Source organism: Puma concolor, chromosome E2 (assembly GCF_028749965.1).
Source record: "Puma concolor isolate L17-30 chromosome E2, mPumCon1.1.hap2, whole genome shotgun sequence".
NCBI lineage: Eukaryota > Metazoa > Chordata > Mammalia > Carnivora > Felidae > Puma > Puma concolor.
This window is the reverse complement of record NC_141681.1, coordinates 49,446,939-49,469,169: the sequence shown is the minus strand read 5'-3', so window position 1 is coordinate 49,469,169 and position 22,231 is coordinate 49,446,939. Positions and strand designations below refer to the sequence as shown.

The 22,231-nt window shown below is 46.5% G+C and overlaps 1 protein-coding gene and 1 long non-coding RNA gene across 5 annotated transcripts in view; one reads left to right on the top strand and one right to left on the bottom strand.

Annotated features, from left to right (window-relative positions):
* The window catches only part of LOC147573624 (uncharacterized), a 116,675-nt gene that overhangs the window by 56,069 nt on the left and 38,375 nt on the right, over positions 1 to 22,231 (top strand). The gene's annotated exons all lie outside the window — the stretch shown is intronic.
* Positions 3,169 to 20,294, bottom strand: CEACAM1 (CEA cell adhesion molecule 1). Of its 4 annotated transcripts, none has more exons than XM_086689843.1 (9): positions 20,093 to 20,293; positions 18,890 to 19,249; positions 14,922 to 15,200; positions 14,045 to 14,299; positions 12,550 to 12,828; positions 7,892 to 8,018; positions 7,122 to 7,174; positions 6,372 to 6,403; positions 3,169 to 5,071 (listed from the first exon to the last, which is right to left on the bottom strand). In XM_086689843.1, the coding sequence occupies exons 1-9, from the start codon at positions 20,154 to 20,156 to the stop codon at positions 4,952 to 4,954; spliced, it is 1,569 nt and encodes a 522-aa protein (XP_086545969.1). In that variant the 5' UTR covers positions 20,157 to 20,293; the 3' UTR covers positions 3,169 to 4,951. The 4 variants fall into 4 exon arrangements, 3 of the variants coding, with proteins under 3 accessions (XP_086545969.1, XP_086545970.1, XP_086545971.1); XR_015244886.1 differs by having other exon boundaries at positions 5,008 to 5,071; positions 7,122 to 7,228; positions 20,093 to 20,294; XM_086689844.1 differs by lacking the exon at positions 7,122 to 7,174 and having other exon boundaries at positions 20,093 to 20,294.

The window sequence follows — 22,231 nt, the reverse complement described above, 5'->3', positions numbered from 1 at the left end:
TATTAAGTTTAGGTCTTTAATGCATTTTGAGTTTTTTGTGTATGGTGTAGGAAAGTGGTCCAGTTTCATTCTTTTGTATGTAGCTGTCCAGTTTTCCCAGCACTATTTATTGAAGAGACTGTCTTTTCCCCATTTTGTCTCCTTTGTTGTGGATTAATTGACCATATAAACATGGGTTTATTTCTGGGTTCTTTATTACGTCCCATTTATCTATGTGTCTATTTTTGTGCATGTAGCATATTGTTTTAATTACTGTAGATTTGTAGTATTGTTTGAAATCATGATACTTCCAGCTTTGTTCTTTTTTCTCAAGATTGCTTTGGCTATTTGGGGTTTTTTGTGGTTCCATACACATTTTAGAATTATGTATTCTAGTTCTATGGAAAATACTGTTGGTATTTTGATAGGGATTGCATTGAATCTACAGATTGCTTTGAGCAGTATAGACATTTTAATAGTATTAATTCTTCCAATTCACGAACGTGGTATATCTTTCCAATTATGTGTGTCTTCAATTTCTTTCATCAGTGTCTTAAAGTTTTCAGAGTACAGGTCTTTCACCTCCTTTGTTAAATATATTCCTAGGTATTTTATTCCTTTTGATGCCATTGTAAATAGGATTATTTTCTTAATTTCTCTTTTTGCTACTTTGTTATTATTATAATGAAATGCAATAGATTTCTGTATATCAATTTTATATCTTGCAGCTAACATTTGTTGTTTGCCTACTGTCTTCTAAGCATTTTACACATGTACTAACTCATTGACTCCTGACAATAGCCCTGTGAAGTATGTATTGTTATAATCCCTGTTTTATGGGTAAAGAGTCTGAGGCACAGAGACATTACAAGTAGCTTGACCGATGTCTCAGAGTAGGCCCTCAGGAGCAGGACCTCCAGGTGGTCTGGCTCCGGAATATGTGCTCCTAAGTAACATGGTCATCCAAAGAGTACGCAGGAATTCTGCTGCTTCACATTTGCATGCCTTTGTACCACTTGTTTGCCCTTTTGCCTCTAATACTTTTTCTAAAAGACTCTGGTCAAGCAGAGGATGCTCCTTTGACATCTTCTCTGATTTCTGTTGCCTATCTCAGGGGGGCAGTCACTTTCCTTGGAGTTTGAATAGCACTCTGTCAAACTTTGTTAAACTACACAGTAGTGTATTTGTTGGAATATCTGATTCCTTGTGTTATGAGCTTCTGGAGAGCAGGGACTTTTTTTTATGGAAAATTTCAAATAGTTGCAAAAATAAAGCTAATAATAAAATGTATCTACATGTACTCATTGTGCAGCTCCAGCAATTATTTCATGGCCAGTATTGTTTCATTTATACTCCCCTCCTCAAACTGGGATATTTTGAAGCAAATTTCAGACATCAAATAATTTTATTAAGATTTCAATTATATTACTAAAATATAAGGTATCTTTACAAAAAACATAACCACGATACCATTATTGCACTAAAAATGAGTACTTCTTCAATATCATAAAATATTCACGTTCAGATTTCTGTAATTATCTCCTAATTTTCTCTCTCCCTTTCCTTCTCTTTCCTTCTGCTGTTTTTGTGCCTTTATTTCTTCCTTTGCCCACCCCCCTTTTTTTAAAGCAGAGTTGTTTGAATAAAAATCCAAATAAGGGCTTTAGTTTTTAATCTCCGTGTTCTCATTAGCACCTGGCTTAGTGCTTGACATATAGTAAATCCTCAATAAATGTTTACTGAATGAATGACTCATCAGAAATCTATGCACATAAGTAGAATTCGTGTAACCTTACTGCTGTAGTTGGTTGGTTTCTTGGGGTGGCTTTCGGTTTCTGGTCCCCTTAGTTAGGGACTGACTCAGATGCTTGCTGCTATCAGTGCTTGTGAATGTTGCTAAAGGTGTGAGGACAATCAGTGTATCTGTGACTCAGACATCTACAGGCTAGAAGGAAATGGGCCAGACTTTCTTGTCTGTTTTTTGTTCTTAGTCTCTTGGTATCTCACTTTGAGTTTGGACGGACCATGTTTGGCTTTTTTGCTATTTCTTCAGAACAGGGATCCTGAAGGAGCTCCTCAAGAGCATGAACAGAGCTCACATGGTCTGGGTTGTTCAGGGTCATGGGAATGGAGCGAACAAGGTATGGAGAGGTGTTAAAGAATCATCAGGCTTTGATGATGTATCGAATCTGGGAAATAAAAGAGCAAGGTCTGAGGAAATAGGGGTGGCGCAGAGAGAGGTGAGTGAGCTGTGGGGTTGGGAGGGGGAGACCCGGTTTAAATGAGGGGGAATTTCATAAGGAGTTTGGATGTTAGTGTCATGAGATCTGGGAAACAGCCCTCTCTAGTAGGGGCTAGAGAGACAGATGCATGAGCCATGTCTGGAGAGGTCCTCGAGGCTGTGGAAGAGGGTGGTGTGGAGGTGGACAGTTGGCGTCCCACTACTAGATCTGGTGTGGGGTGCAACGCACGGGTGGGGGGTGGGAGGAAGAGAATGCCCAAGAAGGAAAAGTTGTCTGTGATGCCTTAGGTGTTGTAGAAAAGTGGGTCTTAGACATTGTAGAAGTGAACAATGTGAGGACAGTGAAAAGTTGTCCAAGGATGGACACTGACTTCATGCTGCCTCTAGAGGTCTTGGGTGCAGAGGGGCCAGGAGAAACCAGATGATGGGGAAAGGGGAGTGCAGCACATGTTTCCATGGCTTGGAAGTGAAGGAAATGAGATAATAGGCTAACGCTTAGTGGGATTAGTAAATGAAGGGTATTCAGGTTAGGAGAGTTCTGACCTCCCAAGGGGGCAGAAAGAAGGAACTAGGGACTCTGGAGGTGCCTGTGTGCCTGGGCCTGTGGAGACTCTGTGAGTAAAAGCTGTATTCAGCTGCTTCTGATTCACCGGAGACACCTGTGCAGGAAGTGTTACTTGTCCCTAATAAAGAGGCCGGGAGATCTTTGACTCATGAAATCATCTTCTTACCCAGAAGAAAATAGGCAGTTTCTTCTAGGAAGGTTGAAGCTATGGCCTGTTGTTTCTAGATAGACTCACTTTGTTAGCAGGCATGCAAATGACGTGAGCTAATTTTCTGATCACTAGATCAAATATCTACAGACTTGGGCTTGCTCTGACTCAGCAATTTCTCTTTCTTCCTCCTGTAAAGAAGATATTATCTCAAGTAGTATCAACGGCAGCATGTTTTTGTCTAATTTATAATTTTTATTATAAATATAGAGCAAGTTTCACAAATAATTCAGAAGTGGCCCTAGCCAGGCAAAATTAAATAACACAGAGTAGCATAGATGAGGGGAAGTATAAATAGACTGTGTGAGGGTTAGAAAACCCTTGAAAGAGGTACCTGAGTACAGAGAATTCCCAACTAGCCCTCTTTGAGGGGCATCTTAGACACAGCATGACATCAAGTAATCAATACAGAATAAAAGCCTTTTCTCAACAGCCCCAAAGAGACTCCCGTCTGCTTAGAGGGAGGCTGGATGGGAAGTGCATTGACTCTCCTCCGGCTCTTCTTTTCTGTTCTGCACACTGGGACTTGACCCCATGGGAGAAAACATTTCAGAGGCTGTTCAACAAGCCTCTGGCCCAGTTATCACCCTCCCGTCCTAACCTCTCACAGCCCGGGTTCCCAGGAGCATCAGCACAAGTGCAGCTTTCCAGGGTGTAAACAATGCCAGCAGGGGCTTGAGTGTGTTCCCTTCAGGGCATCCCCACTTGTCAAGGACCAAACGCACCTTAGCAGAGGCTGGGTCTCCTGAGAAAGTGAGTGGGACAGACACCACGCACAGCAGAGACCCCCGTGGAATGGAATGGTGGTTGAAGACTGGCCTGAGATGCTGGGAAACTGAGTTAGACCCATCTAGCCACAAAAGAGGCCACAAAAGAGCCCCAGACATAAATGCCTTGAGCAACTCCTGGCCAAGGGGACTTGTGGGTTTGGCGGCTTCTTTCCCCTAAGGCAGGCAGATTGGCTTATATAGATAAGCTAAGTAAAAATAGCCCCTTTCACATAAACTAGCAGATGCAAAAACTAAAATGGCAGAATGTCTCAGAGAAAAGGGAAAAAAACCCCAATATGCCAAATTGGGCATTCTTTAACAATTATTTAAATAATCTCTGAAGGGTGGCTCCTCTGACTCCTCTCCCAAATTCCCAGCTGATTGTCTGTTAAGAGGCGAATGTTCTCTGAAGCTATAAGCCCTCCTTCTGTGAATATTTCCTTGAATAAAGCCCATAAAGTTGTGAAACATATTGCATTTGTGGGGCATTTTCATTAGGAATCGCCTGTGGACCTTGGCAAATAATTTCCCTAATTGCTTCCAGTGGGTTCTCTGAAAACAGGCTTGCCAAATGGCTTTGGTGGCATTCTAGTCAAGCAGCAAGGTGTTTAGGCCCTGGTAGACAACTCTGATAGTAGACAAAGGTGGAGAATTTGCCAGTTCAGCATTGGTTATATATTCGTTTGCCCGTGTATGGTGGGTTCACACTGGGCTTTGGGGAGATAGAAGCTTTTACTTTTACTTCTTTCCTCTCTTCTTTTCTGGCACATGCATTTCAGTGGATCAGGACATAATTCACAAGGTTACGGCAAATTCAACTTAGACTCCAATAGGACAGGACTGGGGTGGGAAGGAATGACTGTGCCCTGAATAAGTAAGTTTAAAACAAGTTTAGGTCAGGAAAACTTGGGAGGGGCAAAAGTTCTGGCAACCGCCCAAGATCTGCTTTGCCAAATTTCAATGACTGGGAAGGCTGGGTTTCCTAGGAATCCCGGATGTACCTTTTCGTCTGTTGACACTGAAGGGAGGGGCTGTAACCAGGCAGCCTGCAGGTGCCTCAGTTAGGGAGTGAAGTGGGGAAAGAGGCTTCGTCTCCTTTTCCCTGAGGGGAAAAGGGTCTGTCTCCTAGTGATGGGGATGAGGAACTTGGGAAGGAGTCAGCAGCGCAGAGAGCAGGACAGAAGGTATTACTTCTTTTGGACTTCTGAATACACTGTTTCTGTGGCTGTTAGGGGTGGGGAGGCTGACGCTGATTTCTTTGGTGCCTGGACATTGAAGTTCAGGGAAGAATATGCAACTTCATCAGTCTGAAAGGCATGAACAGTGTGGTCAGTTCAATCAGTGTCATAGGTCAGGCTCTCACCTTGTGTCGTGTGATTGAGCACCACGTGCTATCACCACTTTGAAACCTTTAGTTTTGGAGAAGGGCTTTTATTACCCATTACTACTCTGCTTGCTAACATCCTGTGGAGTGATCATTAGAAGAGGTAGATTATAATATTCATAGTGAGATGCGATGATACAGCAAAGAGAATGGACAAGCTACAAATGCATAAAAGGATATGGATGAATCTCACAAAACAATTTTGAATGAAAGAAGCTAGACACATACAAGGATATACTGTGTTGTTCATTATGTAAGAGCATAAACAGACAAAAGTAATCCAGTGCACTGGAAGTGAGGATAGTGGTTACTTTCTGGAAGAAGTCCAGAGCTGGAGGGTGTTTGGGGGGGTAGGGATGGTTTGTTTCTTGATCTGGGTGCTGCTTGTGTTCAACTCATGAAAATTTACACATGGTTAAAATGCATTTATGATTTAAGCACCTTTTGATATATGTGTATATTCTACTGAAGGGTTAAGATGAGAAAAATGTGGTAAAATTATTATAAAGTAAAGAACCAAGACCTCAGACCCACCAGAATGGACACTGTACTTTGTTGGTAAGAGCAGGGTCAGTGGAGGTAGAGGAGGCAGAACGGCTTAGGGACTTATGCTGGGCATTGTGCTGGGTGCTTTCCATTTGCCATCTCATTTAATTCCTTCAACTTCTCTTTGAAGTAGGCAGCATGCCCATTTTACAGATGACAAAGCCAAGGCTCAAAGAGCTTAACTTACTTGTCCAAGGTCACAGAGTTACTGAGAGTCAGAGCCAGGATTTAAACAGAGGATGAGGTTAATTCCAAAGTCCACGTTCTGGCAATGAGGTAGACTCAAGGGAATAATTAACCAGTACTCCTTTGTTTGTTACCGTTTTGAGGAATTTTGACCCAAACTTGATCTCACATTTGTGTTTTCAAGAATAACCCATTCTAGGGGCACCTGGGTAGCTCATTCGTTTAAGTGTCCGACTCTTGATTTTGAGTCAGGTCATGATCTCACGTCACGGGTTCGTCAGGCTCTATGCTGACAGCGAGGAGCCTGTTTAGGATTTTCTCTCTCTGCCTCTGTCTTTGCTCCTTCCTTACTTGTGCAGGCAAGTGCACGCACGTGCACACACACTCTGTCTCTCTCTCTCTTAAAAATAAATGAACATTACAAAAAATAACCTATCCTACACAGAGATATTTCCATGAGAAAATGAGCCAGTGAAACTGGCTGTGCTTACCTTGTTATGCACATTGTCAGAGTGGTCCTGACCTGGGGAAGCAAAGGAAGAGTTATCAATCCATGAAAATGCAAAGCTGATTTATGGCCTTGGAACAGGGGTTGGAAGGTGGAGATGTGTGTGGGGTTCCTAAGCTCTCATGATTTCTAGCTGAAGGAGCTGGCAGGTGGGAGCAGGGTAGGGTAAGGAGGTAGCCTATGATGGCTTGAGGAATTCACTTCCTCAGTGTCTGTGGTCCACACCCAGGGCATTAGTACCAGAGGGGGGGCAAGAGTAGAGCCCAGAAGGCCTTAGTCCACTTCTGAAAATTTCTTCCAGTTCACAAGGCCTTGATTTTTTGCCCAGATGTATTTCTCAGCAACAAGCTTCAGTGGCAAGGAGGGACGTCGAGGCCCACAGTACCCAGAGCACCACAAGACAGGGAGAGTCTCACCAGAGGAGAATGCCCACATCCATCATAGAGGCAGGAGGGGGAGGACTATGGGTGAGGAAATGGCTCCTGGGAACATGTCCATCTTATGCAGGCCTGCCTGGCCCGGGTGGAGTGAGCGTCTCTCCCAGGGCTGTGTCTCAGGGGAATCTTTTGTGGCTAGAAGGGTATGAGGACCTATGCCAACCTCAGGTTGGGAAATGGAAATCCCTTCTAAAAATTCAGAAGGTACTGAGTAGTTCGGGAATCCAGGATTCACTGATGGGGCAGGGCACGTGGTGGAACATGTCAGGTCTCACTGGGTGAGTGGCTTTACTTACTGTGGTTGGAGGCTGAGGGTTTGTGCTCTGTGAGATCACGCAGGTCACTTGTCCTAAATAAATATCAGACAGTGTGACTGCTATTCCCAAGCATAGGATCTTTGCTCCTTGAATTAGGAAGGACATCATCAGCAGGTAATTCCTTGGGGCTCCTCAGTGTTCATTTATACCTGGATTATACTGCCTTCCCTCTTAGGGCCTCTTTCTTGTGTACCCACGGTCTCCTCTAGGCTTTACTCCTGTCCTGTTTGCTGGATGTGCACATTTAGGTCCATTCTTTATCAACTGCATATGAGCCTATCTGTACGCTGACACCTTTCCTCTTTTGTAGGCAGATGCTGTTTTCTGTCTCATTTCACTTGTTGCCCAAAGAGGCCTTTGGCTGTTTGTACCTCTTCTTAGCTTGTCCTCCTGTCCTATCCCTCCCTCCTACTACTGTCAACAGAGCATGTGACTCCCGTTCTCCTGTTCCTCCTTTCATTTTCTCATTTGTTTCCTTCTTGGGCCTTGGCTTCCCTGACTGGGAGACAGAAGTATAATGGGATCTGCCCCCTCTAAACAAGATGGGGATGGGAATTACCATGTCCGAGAGAGAGTGGGGTGCAGGAAGCATGGAGAAGAGATCCACAGGAATTAGTGCCCAGAAGCAGGGGTTTAGAAAGGAGGAGGAGTAGATCCAGGCCCAGAGACAGAGGTGAAGTCTCCTTCCCTCTCCCAAGCATGGCAGTTAGCCTTGGAGAAAACAGAACAATGGGGAAGGGCCATCATACCCGCCAGACTTTCTGTTACACAGAAAGTACAGCAGGGCTGCTATGAGAGCAACCCCGGCCAGGACTCCGATCACGATGCCGGCAATAGCCCCAGCGGAGAGGCCAGAACTTTGTTGTGTGAAATCATCTGTCAGGGAAAGAAGAGAGAAGAATGAATGAGGGTGACATTATTTGACAGTGCGGGTCCCCCAGGGGACAACTCTTAACATGTAGTGGTCTCCACTCGTTCCTTCAAGGAATACATTTTCTGTGGGAAGTTTGCTGTGAGGTGATTAGCTGACTTCATCCGTCATTTTTTTTTTCTCTCACTGTATTCTAGGCTGGTGATGAGGCTTGCCTCAATTCCATCCTGGCCTTTCTGCACTCAGATATTGTGAAGGCTTTGGAAATGTGAGAAAGATTGGTTGCTATTTTTGTATAACTTCCCATCTTTTCATGGTCGCACATTTTTCTGTGTTCAGGTGTGGCACCAGACTCCACCCACTCCTGCTTACTTTCCCTCACAGGCATGTTTCCCCAATAAATAAGTAAATATTTTTCTCAATAAATATAAATAAATAAGTAATCCCACTTTAGCTGCATCTCAGGGGATAAAAACTAACATAACAGGCTTGAAACTTTGCACTCAACTCCTTTTTTTCCTTTTCCATGTTCAGTCAGTAACTATGTCCCAGTGGCTTTTTTGCATAATGCTTTCCATACCCATATATAGTACTGTTCACATCTGTTTCTTCTTTTTTATTTCTGTTGTCCTTACCAGTCAACTCAAGCCTGTATATAAATGTTAGCTACTGTTATGGGGTACTTACTATGTGCTAGGCTCTGTGGTAAGTACTTTACTATTGACTCATTTGATTCATATAATAACCCTTTCAGATAGACACTATTTCCATTTTGCAGATTAAAAACATTGAGGCTGAGAGTAGTGAATAATTTATCCAAAGTCATATGGCCAGTAAAAGATGGATCTGGGATTTGACTTTAGGACTACCTGACTTTGTAGAAGCTAATGATAATAGTAGTAATAATGGCAGCTAACACTTATGGAACATTTCCTCTGGGCATAGCATTTTTGCTAAGGGTTTAATTGTTACATTAAATCTTTAAAACAATACCATGAAGCAAGTACTCTTATTACCACTTTCAGTTGAGGAACATTAGGCTCAGAGAAATTAAGAATCTTGTGCAAGAAATTTGTAATTGCAAATACTTACATTAAAAAAAGAAGACCTCAAATCAATAACCTAACTGTACAGTGTAAGAAACTGGAAAAAGAAAAACAAACTAAACCCAAAGCTAGCAGAAGGAAGGGAATAATAAGGATTAGAATGAGGAAAATAAAATAGTAGAAAAACAATAGAGAGAATCTATGAAACCAAAAATTGTCTCTTCAAAAAAGATTAACAAAATTGACAAGCCTTTAACTAGATTGACTTTAAAAGAAAAAGAAGATTTAAATTACTAAAATCAGAATTGAAAGTTGGGGGGAGAAAAGAAAGTGCGGGAAATTACTGTCAATTTTATAGAAATAATAAGTATTATAAAATAATAAATATTATAGGTACTATGAATAATTGTATGCCAACAAATTAGATAACCTGGATGAAATGGACAAATTCCTGGAAACACAAAATTGACCAAGATAGAATCATGAAGAAATAGAAGAGCTGAATAGATCTATAACTAGTAAGGAGATTGAATTAGTAAAAGCATTCAGCCAAAGATGTTGACATCTTTTCATGATAAAAACCCTCAAACTAGGAATAGAAGGAAACTTTCTCAATATGGTAACGGCCACATATGAAAAACCCACAGCCAACATCTTCCTCAATGGTGAAAGACATTGAGTAAGATGTTTTTCCTCTAAGACTAGGAACAAGACAGGGATGCCTGCTTTTGTCACTTTTATCCAAAATAGCATTGAAAGTCCTAGCCAGAGCAATAGTTAGGCAAAAAAAAAAAAAAAAAAAAGTGTCCAAATTGGAAAGAAAGAAAATGATCTTTGTTCACAGAGGACATGAACATAGAAAACACTAAAGATTCCACAAAAAAAAGCTGTTATAACTAATAAATACAGCAAAGTTGCAAGATACTAAATCAACACACAAAAATCAGTTGTATTCCTATATACTAACAATGAATAATCCAAAAAGGATATTAAGATAATTCTATTTACCACAGCATCGAAAAGAATAAAATACTAGGAATTAATTTAACCAAGGAGGTGAGAGACTCATACACTGAAAAACTACAAAACATTGCTGAAAGAAATTAGAGACATAAATAAATGGAAAGACATTTCATGTTCATGGATTGGAAGACTTAATATTATTAAGATGACAGTACTACTCAAAGTGACTACAGATTCAATGCAATCCTGATAAAAAATCCCAGTGACATTTTTTTTGCATAAATAGAAAAATCTATCATAAAATTCATACGGAATTTCAAAGGACCCCAAATATCCAAAACAATCTTGAGAAAGAACAAAGCTGGAGGACTCATATTTCCCAATTTTCAAGTTACCACAAAGCTTACAAAGCTACAGTAATAAAAACAGTGTGGTACTAGCATAAAGACAAACAAATAGACCAATAATACAGAATAGAAATTTTATTTTATTTTATTTTTTTTTTTTTTTTCAACGTTTTATTTATTTTTTTGGGACAGAGAGAGACAGAGCATGAACGGGGGAGGGGCAGAGAGAGAGGGAGACACAGAATCGGAAACAGGCTCCAGGCTCTGAGCCATCAGCCCAGAGCCTGACGCGGGGCTCGAACTCACGGACCGCGAGATCGTGACCTGGCTGAAGTCGGACGCTTAACCGACTGCGCCACCCAGGCGCCCCCAGAATAGAAATTTTAGAGATAAACCCTTATATACATGGTCACAGGATTTTTGACAGGAGTGCCAAGACCGTTCAATGGAGAAAAGACAGTCTTTTCAGCAAATGGGTGTTGGGAAAACTAGATGTCCATGCAAAAGAATTGAACCCCAACTTAATATCATATATGAAAAATTAACTCAAAGACCTAAATGTAAGAGTTAGAACTATAAAAACTCTTAGAAGAAAACACAGGGTGAAAGCTACATGACTCTGGATTTGGCAATGACATCTTGGATATGACACTAAAAGCACAGGCCACAAAAGAAAAAATAAGTGAACTGGACTTCAATTAAAATTAAAACCTTTTATGTATCAAAGGACACTATCAACAAAGTGAAAAGACAACCCCCTGAGTGGGGGAAGATATTTATAAATCATGTAGGCCATAAGGGGTTAATATCCATAATAGAGAACTACAACTCAATAACAACAAAAAACCTACTCAAAAAATGGGCAGAGGATGGGGCACCTGGGTGGCTCAGTTGGTTGAGTGTCTGACTTCAGCTCAGGTCATGATCTTGTGGTTCATGAGCTCAAGCCCCATATCAGGCTCACTGCTGTCAGCCTGTCAGTGTAAAGCCTCCTTCAGATCCTCTGTCCCCCTCTCTACCCCCCGCCCCAACTCGCGCTCTCCCCAAAAATAAATAAATATTTAAAAAATGGTCAGAGGACTTGAACAGACATTTCTCTAAAGAAGACACCCAGATAGACAACAGGCACATGAAAAGATGCTCAACATCACTCATCATGAGGGAAATACGTATCAAAACCACAATGAGATACCACCCCATGCCCATTAGAATGGCTATTATTTAAAACAAAACAAAACAAAACAGAAAACAAGTGTTGACAAGGTGTGTAGAAACTGGAACTTCTTTGCATTCTTTGTGAAATGGTGCAGTCACTGTGGAAAATGGAATGGCAGTTCATCAAAAAATTGAACAAGGAATTACCATTTGATGCAGCACCTCCACTTCTGGGTATATATGCCAAAGAAATGAAAGCAGGGATTCGAACAGATATTTGTATACCCATGTTCATAGAAGCATTATTTATAACAGCCAAAAAGTGGAAAAATGCAAAAGTTCACAGGCAGATAAATCATAGACAAAATGTGATACATACATACAAGGGAATATTATTCAGCCTTAAAGAAGGAAAGAAATTCTGATATGTGCTATAAAACGGATGAACCCTGAAGACATTATGCTAAGTGAAAAAAGCCAGACACACAAAAAACAAATATTGTTATGATTACATTTATACAAGGTACTTAGAATAGTCGTATTCATAGAGACAGAAAGTAGGATATAGTGGTTACTGGGGTTAAGGTCAGGCATGGGACATTATTGTTTAATGGGAACAGTTTTCACATGGGAAGATAAACAGTTTTGGAAATGGGTAGTAGTAATGGTTGTACAATATGAATGTCCTAATGCCACTGAACTGTATGCTTAAAATTGTTAAATGGTAAACCTTACGTATATTTTGCCACACACACACACACACAAATGGTAACAGAGGGGAAGAAAGAATCTTGTGCAAGGTCACAAGAGTAAATGCCAGACCCAGGATAAGAAACTAAGTATATTTGATTCAGACACTTAGCTTTTAACCACTTTGCCATTCTGTTTACTGAAATGGTCTCTTGATTGCTATTCTGCCCCCTGTGACTTCTATCCACTTTGCACATCATTGGTGAGGATTCTTCCCAGGAAGATGGAACACGGTGTTACTTACATTCACCTTACGGATGTAAGGTGTCACTTACATTCCACATTCAGCTTGACGAGGTCACTTTTGCTGGAACTGACTGGGTTGGAGACCTCACACTGATAATCCCCGGCATCTTCCCTCCTGACAGGGTCTATGGTGAGGGTGCTGTTGTCTGGGGACAGCTTCATCCTCTCCGTGAGCTTTAGACTCTGGTTATTGAAGAACCACCAGATGGAGACCCCTGTGTTATTTGTAGAGCAGGTCAGGACCACAGAGTCCTTATGTTCTGTGGCTGTGGTGTTGCTGATGTTGATGGAGGGCTGGGACACTGGCTCTGTGGAGAAACAGAGGAGGTGACAGAATGAGAGGGGGCCTGGGGCCATGCTCCTTCTTCCAAGATCTCGGCCACTCCGAGGGCCCCACTGGGCTCTGTAAAGGTGCCCCAGAGGATGGCCCTGATGTCTGCAGAAGAATGAGTGTCTTTGTTCAGGTGGTGATCTATAAGGAGGGGGCTGTGCCTCCCCGTCTGACCTTCAGGTCCCCCTCTGGCCCTCAGTCATCTGTCTGGTCTGCCTGGACATCAGCACCTCACACCTCTTAGCCCATGTCCAGCATCCCCATCAGCAGGTGGAATTTTTTACCCAGTGGCTTTTTTGTGACCCTTTCTAGAGTTTTCTGAAAAGATCAGGCACCTTTTTTAGTATGGGAGCTTTACATAGAAAGGGAAGATATTTCCCTTTTGTTAAATAATTAATTAGAAAATGAGAACAGCCTAGCCAGTCTTTGTGAGCTTAGGACCTGGAAAAGTTCCAACCTAAAGGATTTCTCAGTCTGAATAAGATTTTTACTTCCTGGCCTGTGGGTTGAATATTACAGGGAGGAGACGTTTAGAGTAATGGTTACATTTTAACAAAAGGCTGGTACTCTTAGCTGTATGTATAAAGATCTACTTTTGCACTGTTCCTTCTGTCCCGTGTAGGGACTTCATCCACCTACTTTTCAATTATGCACCATTATTCACTGTCCTCCTTTGGTGTATCATACGTGCTGGTGTCACCCAGTGTTATGTAGCTGATAGACTTCAGAACCAGGACACAGCCCAGAGGCGTCTGCACCAAGGCTCGCTCTGTCTCATTTCCCTGCAGCCTCACCTGAGGGAGGTTCTGGAGCAATTGGTGGCACAGTTTGGCCAGACTGCAGAGAGGCTTCTCATGTACCTACCTTCTCCTGTCCCACCACAGATGACATTACAGCAGAGTCAGTCATTGGACGAGCCAGTAGCAAAAAGAACCCTCCTTCTCCCTCTGGAAAGCCCCCTCCACTACATGGGGCTGAGAGAACCCTATTCCCACATACCAGGCTGGACTCAAAATCTGCCATGAGAAACCAGAGAGCAAGGGGAGGAAGCATCTGCAGACGTGATGGGAGAGTTCAGGGACAGATCTGTGTCGCAAGCAAATGCAAATTAACTTCTTCTAGGCTCTTTTCTGAAAACCAGACAGATCTCCACCACAGTGCTTGATGCAAATGCTCCCCAGGGATCCACTTACCAGAGACTGTGATAGTCTTGACTGTGGTCTTACTGAGGCGAGTGCCAGGGTTATAGGCGAGGCAGGTATAGGATCCACTATCATTCACAGTGATGTTAGGGATAAAGAGCTCCTGTGAGGATGGCTGGGGGCTCCCATTGATAAGCCAAGAATACTGTGCAGGCGGGTTAGAGGCTGAGTGGCAGGAGAGACTGAGGTTTGCCCCTGGACGGTAATAGGAGTCTGAGGGGAAAATGGTGGGGGCATCCGGGCCATCTGGAGCAAACAGAATAAAGCCACACGTGATGTAATCCAAGGGAAGGGGAAGATCCTCGTCTGTATAATGTCCACAGTATCCCTCTGAGCTAGGTCTTAACCCTGTTTTAGAAAGTCCCAACCAGGGCACCTGGGTGGCTCAGTCAGTTAAGCATCCTACTCTTGGTTTCAGCTCAGGTCATGATCTCATGGTTTGTGGGATGGAGCCCCATGTCAGGGCTCCGTGCTGTTAGGGTGGGGCCTGCTTGGGATTCTCTCTCCTTCTCCCTCTGACCCTACCTCACTAATGCTCATGTACTCTCTCTCAAAATAAATAAAAATTTAAAAATAAATAAATAGTCCCAACCATAAGCCCCCTGTGTTCACTGAGCCCGAGTCTGAGATATTAACTTGTTTCCCCCTCATAGGCTATCGACCCTCCCAGGGAGGAGCAGCCTGTTCCCTCCTAGTCTTGGCTTAGGCTGGGCCTTCCCAGGTTTGCCTGAGATAAGAAGCCATGGCCAGCCTGGGTGTCTAGGTGAGAGTCAGGTACTCAGACCCCAGAAGGACAGATGTGGCCTGACCTCTGGCAGCGTGGATTTGGGCTGGCAGCCTGGGCCATGTAGGAATACAAGTTACTCACAGAGAACATTCAGGGTGAATGGGTCACTATGACCGGCACTGACTGGGTTCCAGGTTTCACACTCATAAGGTCCTGTGTCATTCCTTGTGACACCATGTAAAGTGAGAGTCCTGTTGTCCAGGGACAGCTCCAGCCTGGTGCTGTCCGGGAGGCTCTTACTGTTTACTGACCACAGGTAGCTTGTGTTCTGAGTCTGAGGTTCACACGTTAATACTACAGAATCCACGTTCTCCACGGGGTCCGAGTTGTTGCTTGTGATGTTGGGTTTGGGTAACTCCGCTGTGTAGACAACAGAGAGAACATTGCCCTGTGTGGTACCTGTGATTCCTCCAAAGGCATCTTCAATCAGAGCTGCCTTCTCTCATCTGTCTGCCAACACGAGTCCTTAAGAATAAAGCAGATCTGTGTATCTCAAGACAAATGCAAGAAGATGTGAGGGCTCAGAGAACATAGGGCCCCTGCTCTCTGTCTGAGAGCAAGGACAGACTTTCTCAGGGTTTGGTTGTGGAAGACACAGGATAGGGAGTCAGAGACCACCCCAGATCTCTCCTGGTTCTTCCCTAACCAGTGGACTGTCTGACCAACCTCAGAGGCCTCACCTGGAAAGTACAGGTGCTGAGGCCCTTTCTACTGCACAGACCCACACCAACCAACCTACGTGTGTTTTCCACAAGGCCGTGCTTTCCACGGTTATCCTGGAGATGGGTAATTATGGGCCTTCCCAGAATTTGAAACCCTGGAGAACACTGGGCAGCGTGGCCTGGAACAGGGTATTTGAGAAGAGTAACACCCAGGGACACCAGGGGCAAGCCTGGAGGTCAGCCCAGTACTCAGGCTGCAGGGCCACAAAGTTAGGCAGTCCTGCTGAAGTGCTCCATGGTGACTGGCATGAGACAGTGACTCCACACAGGGTAGAGCAGAGTCAAGACTAGAAATGACCCAGAAAAGAGTAAGGGGGGACAGACAGGACCTGGCTGGCTTTGGCAGAGAACTATGTGCTCTGCCCTCGGTCTTTAAAGTCTTTTTTTCCCACTGCAGAGGGCAGTGAGGACCATATTGGTCTTTCCTGAAATATAAGTGGATGTTTTCGAATGCAGAAGGGGTGAATGGTAGGAGATGGTGGGGTGGAGGTGGGGGTATTTGGCCCCATGGACCATTTGTAAACACAGTTATGAGATGGAAAATTGAGACGTTAAATTGTTTTCATATATGAAAATCACTGTTAATACCCGAAAAATCTAAGACCAGTTTCTCTAGGAATATCTCTCTAGAGAGCACGTATGTTGTAGACCAAGTTCTGCAGTCAGTCAGGGTCACATCATGATCAAAGGAAGATGTTCTAGTGGGTTCAAAATCAGTGACTCCCTGGGTAGAGAAAGACATGTGAGTCCTGGTAAGAAACAGAATTGATTGGGGCACAGTCTGCGGTGTCTCTCTTATATAAAGGGAGGGATGATACGAAATTAGTAGAAATGATATGTGTTACGTTAGTAAATTTAGGAAAGAGGTCCTTGCCACCAATTTCTATGGACAGTCAGGAAAAATGGAAAGAAACCCATACTTGCATGTGGCTTTCTTTTGATCTCAGGAAACATAAGTTTGATCAAATTTATCCAAATTGGGCAGCATCCAAGTGAAAGGACAGTGACTGGTAGGTCTCACTGTGTGAGAGGGTCCCACCCTACGGCAGAAGTGTCACGTGAGCACCCAGGTGCATGTGAAATAGGCAGGAAACTAGTCAGATGGCACAGGGTCTGGCCAGCCCCACCTGGGAAGAAGCACTGGGAGGAACGGGAGCCTCACCAGGATGAAGATGTGAGTCAGGAGTAAAGAGTGTGAAATGAGCCCATGAGCTGGGGACTGCAGACCTGCCCTTCTGTCTTTGACTTCCTGGTTGAGTCATGTAGAAGAAAGTAGATCAAGGGGTCACACATCCCTGACATGTGGTGTGTTCCACTTGTTGGCATCATGGAGAGAAAGAGAGCTGGATGAGGGAACGGTGAAAGCTCGTTTCTCCTGGCGACCAGGCTGCTGTTCTGACTGATTTCTGCATCCCTTACTGTTGCCTGGGAGGGTGGGCCTGGGCACAGGTGTTAGCAGAAGAATCCAGGGAAGGCTTAAGAGTAAAGGAAGTTATGCAGATCAGGGGGAGTCCCAGCTGAAAGGAGGAAGAGAAAGAAGATGAGGGACATAGAAGGAACAGAGAACCAGAAATATCCAAGGCTGTGAGCAGTGGGGGTTACAAGTGACTTCAAAGACTCCAGGCACTGAGAGTCCACAGCTGACCCAAGGGCATGACCAGCACATCCCTGCAAACACTCCCATGGCTGAGCAACACCAAAGACTCTTCTCTGGGAGTGGCCCGAGGGGCTGGTGGTCAGAGGGATAGAACATGGGTCTCAGCCCCTGGAGGGACAGGGAATAGAACCTGTCCAGAACCTCCTAGGACTCTGCATCCAGGCTCCAGACTCTGAAGAGACTAATCATTCCTTCCTTCCTTCCTTCCTTCCTTCCTTCCTTCCTTCCTTCCTTCCTTCCTTCCTTCCTTTCCTCCCTTCCTCCCTCCCTCCCTCCCTCCCTTCCTCCCTTCCTTCCTTCCTTCCTGAAACAGCAATGGAGTTCTTGGGCCTGTACCAATTAGGGGTATACAGTAGGAGGAGAAGGCAGAGTCCTTTCCCTCACACTCCAATGGGAGTGACATCAACATAACAGGAAACAAATAAGTGATTCGAAGTCCAAAGTAGGGAGCTGTGGATTGGCCACCTGAGGGGAGGCCTGGGCATTCCCAGCACTGACTCTGATTGTTGATGAAGGTAATTTAGTTCTTGAGTAAAAACAGATTAATTCCTCATTTGCTCTCACTTCCCAGACCAGAAAATCTACTTTGAACTGTGGATCCCTAAGAAAGGTCTGATCCAATAGCTGGTCTCAGGGTCCACAGATGCCTAATAAGGCCCCCTGGGTGGATAAGTCCAGGCTGTGGCTGCAGACAGACCTCATAGGATTGTGATCTGCCTGCCGCTCATGGTCTGTGTAACTCTGATTCAATGTCTGCATCACCCCATGCCTCAGTTTCCCCTCAATAAAGTCAAGTAAATGGTCTCAGGCTTGCCATGTTGTCTGTAATTAACCTTAAATATTTCACACTTACCTGGCCTAAGGCTTGGTATAGAGGAGCTTCCCAAATAAACATTTATTATTATTTGCCTTTATGAGAGACAGCTCCTGGGCCTGATCCCTGGTGCAGGAGGAGCACCCAGGAGCATCTTCTCTCCTCTGTTCCTCCCTGGGGGTGCTGACCTTCCTCTGGAGTCTCCTACAGCTCCAGGGCAGTCAGACAATGGCCTAGGGACCTTGCCTACCTCTGCTCTCCACCCCAACTCTCAGGTGAAAGACCAGGCTCTACCCCTCCCCAGATGTGGCTCTTGGGACTGAGCCCTGGCTGGTGACCAGCTCAGGAACCTCAGGACTCAGGCAGCAGGAAATCATTGCTCCCAGTCAGCCCTGCCAGGAAGCCAAAACCCAACCTTGGCACGGACTCCCCATGATCATTGCAATCAGGAGCCCTGAGACAGGGGTCTGGGCAGGGGCTTTCTGAGCTGAGCTTCTCTATGAGGAACCCAGGAGGCCCCTCAGGCCTGGCCCGGACTGAGCCCTGCAGGGTCTTTCTCAGAGGCATGATCACAGGGAGGAGCCCAAGGGGTTGGACTGAATCAGTCTGCCTCTGCTGAGTTACTCCCATCAGACTGGTCCTTCTTTTTGCAGTGAATGTCTGCTAGGGGTGGAATCCAGGAAGGAATTCCGATCTTATGAAGTTTGTGTCCACTGTGTATGTCCTGCACTAAATGCTCAAACCCACATGGGACACAGTGCAGAAGGGAAGGGAGGCACGGTCCAGGCCTGTCAATCCTGTGTGTACGAGGTAGAATTCACTCCACCCGACATCAGAGGTGACAGGAATTACTCACGATATACACGGAGCTGTCCAGTTACTTTTTCAACCTGAACATTCCTCTTTATGATTTGTAGGGTGTAGTATCCTGTGTCCTCCAGGTTGATGTTCTGGAACAGCAGGGATCCGTTGTGATATAATGTCTCTCTGCCGCTGTGTGCAAATCCTGGGGTAAGTTCTTGTGAGTCTGCTGCATATGATACAATTTCACTACGGGGATCTATAGTTGTCCCTTTGAACCAGCCAAAGCCTATAAGATTGGCAGGCAGATTGTGGACACGCAGAAGAACGTCCTTCCCTTCGGCAGCATTGGGCGGCACCGATTCAATAGTGACTTGGGCAGTGGTGGGAGGGTTCCAGAAGGTTAGGAGTGAGACTAGGAGGGAAGAGAGAAGACCTGGATCAATATTTGGCCTATGTATTGGGACGGAAAGATGTGGCCCTGGAGACTGAGCAGGTCCTAATCGCTCAGCCTTGGGCCCAGGGGTGAGCGTGTGTGTGTGTGTGTGTGTGTGTGTGTGTGTGTGTGTGTGTCCTACTGGTCAAGGTCAGCGGCACGACCGCCATGACGTCAGTGCTTCTGAACTTGTGATTTCCTCTGTTTCCAATACTCTCCCTCATATGTCCGTGGGCTCACTCCCTCACTGCCCTCAGGTACCTGCTCACACTCACGGGGTCCTTGGGAGAGGCCTGCCCACACCGCCTCCTCTAAAGACCCTCTGTCTTCACATTCTGACCTTTCCCTGCTCTGTTCCCTTCATGGCCTGTCAGTGCCCGACCTCCCATTCTGTGTCTTTGCTCGTCTGTCTTCCTCCCCAGAGAAGTGTGCTCAGGGAGGGCAGGGACTCTGATCTATGTTGTGCCCCAGTGGTGGGGCCGGCTGCAAATACCTGTGGATGAATGAATGAGTGTTCCCAGGGCCCAGCATTGATCTGTCAATATCTCAGGTTGGTGGGAGGGGCAGCGTTTAGGGTCCCTGGTTGCTCACATCGTTTCCAAAATTCAGTCCTCAGTGATGAGTAACTTGGGACACAACACGTCGTCACTTGCTCGCCTCTTCCAGATCATGAGATTTTCCTGTTGCTGAGCCGGGAACCCCCTCTCCTGCCCTGCCCTGCCCTGTTCCCATGTCCCCTCTCGGCGCCCCGTCTTCCCCTGGGAGACCGCAGCCAGTCTCTCTCTTCCTTTCACCCTTAACCCAGGGGATCGTCCCTCTCACCTGCCAGCAGGAGCTCCTGCCAGGGAACACGCCCTCCTCGGGGAAGGGCCGAGGGGGGCTCCATGCCGCCTGCTGCCTGCTCTGTCCTTCCCTCTGTGAGGAGAGCTTCGGCTCCAGAAATGCTCAGGAGCACTGCTGTCACGACAAGTTGGCTCTGTGGTCCTTCCTCCCTCTGTGCTGAGCCGCCTCTGGGGGCAGGAGCGCTTGGCCGGGTCACGTGGGCAGGGGCGGGGTCTCTGCCCGGTCCCTTCCCCTCCCCTCCCCTGCCCTCCCCTCCCCTCACTCCTGCCCTCCTGGTCTCCTTCCCCTTTCATTTCGTCTACGTTTGGGTTCCCTGCGAACTGCTGAGGCCTCTCCCTCTTCAGCTGGGATTTCCCACCATATGCGAGTGCGCACACAATGCCCTTGTGTGGACAAGCACAAGCCTGTGGCATTGGTGTCCTGGGCGCTCCCCGCAGCTCAGGGTCGGAGCGCACAGTCAGCCCCCTGCAGCCCTCTCTCCTCCCCATGTGCCTTTTCTCTTCAGAGCAGGAGCCCGAGGGGCTACCCCAGGAACTCTCGTCACAGGGATGTTACCCCCACCGGGCATCGGAATCACCTGTGGAACTTTCTAAAGATCGCGAATGCCCTGGTGACCCCTAGAAATGCTGCTTCAGCAGATGGCCAGCCAGGCTGAGACCCCAGGATGTGGGAGTGGGGCCACCTCCTTCTTTCCTGCACCCACAGAGGGTCTGCAGAGCCTGTAAAATGCACATGCTGACTCAGCAGTGTGGTGGGGACCTGAGAGTCCGCATCTAACAAGCTCTCAGGTGAGGCTGGTTGTCCTGGGCCAGGCACACTTTGAATAGCCAGGCTGACGGGGACCTGGTTCTCTCAGAGGACGAGCCTCCTCCCTACTCCGTGTTGGCCTCTGCTGAGTCCTGGCCTCCAGTCTGTCAGCACCGCACACAGAGCCCCAGAGGCCCCAAACCCAGGGGATTCTTTCCATCTGTATCAGAGAAGCCCAGCGGGGCACCGGCTCCCCCCAGTGTTGTCAAATGCTCTGGGGAAGTTGCATTGACTCCTGGCAGCAAGGTCACAGTAATGCTCTGAGGGTGAGAAGAGGGCAAGCAGGGTGATGACTGGTGAGGGACCCACTCTCCATCCCTGGGTGTCCCCAGCCCGGCCTCTGCTTCCAGGGACCGACACCCGGGACCAAGTGTCTCAGGAGCTCAGGTTCCGGGTGTGCAGGCCGTTTCCTGTGTGTCCCGGGAAGAGAAGAGGTGGGGGGAGGTCCGGTGGCGGGAGGTTCCCTGATCCTCGAGGGAAGATCGTAAGGAGACCCTTCCTCTACGTGTCTGCTGGCTGCACTGTGGCCGAGAGGCTGACCGTGTGCTCCTGAGCGTCCTGGGCAGCCCGTGTCCTCTGCCAGGGGGACTTTCCTGTGGTCACCCTGCCTCCCCAGTGGCTGGTGCCAGGCAAGGAGTGGGGGCTGCACAGGGACCCCTGACAGATCAGGGTGCTCCTCGGCCCCTAGAAGGAGTGGGCAGGACAGAAAAGCCACATGGGAGGGACTCAGAAGGGTCTCTTGGAGAAAGAGATGGAAATCAGGCTCCTCTACCTCCTTAGGCAAACAAAGCCAGCTTCACATTTTAATTCCCTGTGTGTTGCCTGCGTGTCCCTATGTTGCCCCCTGGAGGCAATGCTGGGTCAGGGATCCTGACCGGGCTTCAAAGGATGCGTGGGCCCTGAGCCCTGGGCAGACTGGGTCCTGGTCCCTGTGGGTCCTGGGTTGCCTGACTCCATTTCAGGGTAGGGTGAGCCCAGGGAGCGGACAGGCACCGTCCAGAAGATTCCAGATCCTGAGTCAGGAGAATTGTCCACCCAGAGAGATGTGGTCCCTTAGGAGGAACTCTCTGTCCTTGAGGTTTCAAGGAATGAGTCAGTAGAGTCTCTTGAGACTTTGGAAGAGGCACTGGCTTGGGGGGAGGGGGCTGGACACCACAATGCCCTGTTTCCTCATCACAGCACAGGGCGGGAGGGGGGGGATTGCATCCGTGTCATCTGTGTCCCTGCTTTTGCTCTAGGCCTCCCCACAGAGCCCACCTGGAGACGCAGCTGAGGGTTCCCAGGGCTTCCTCTGTTACAGGGGAGGAGACC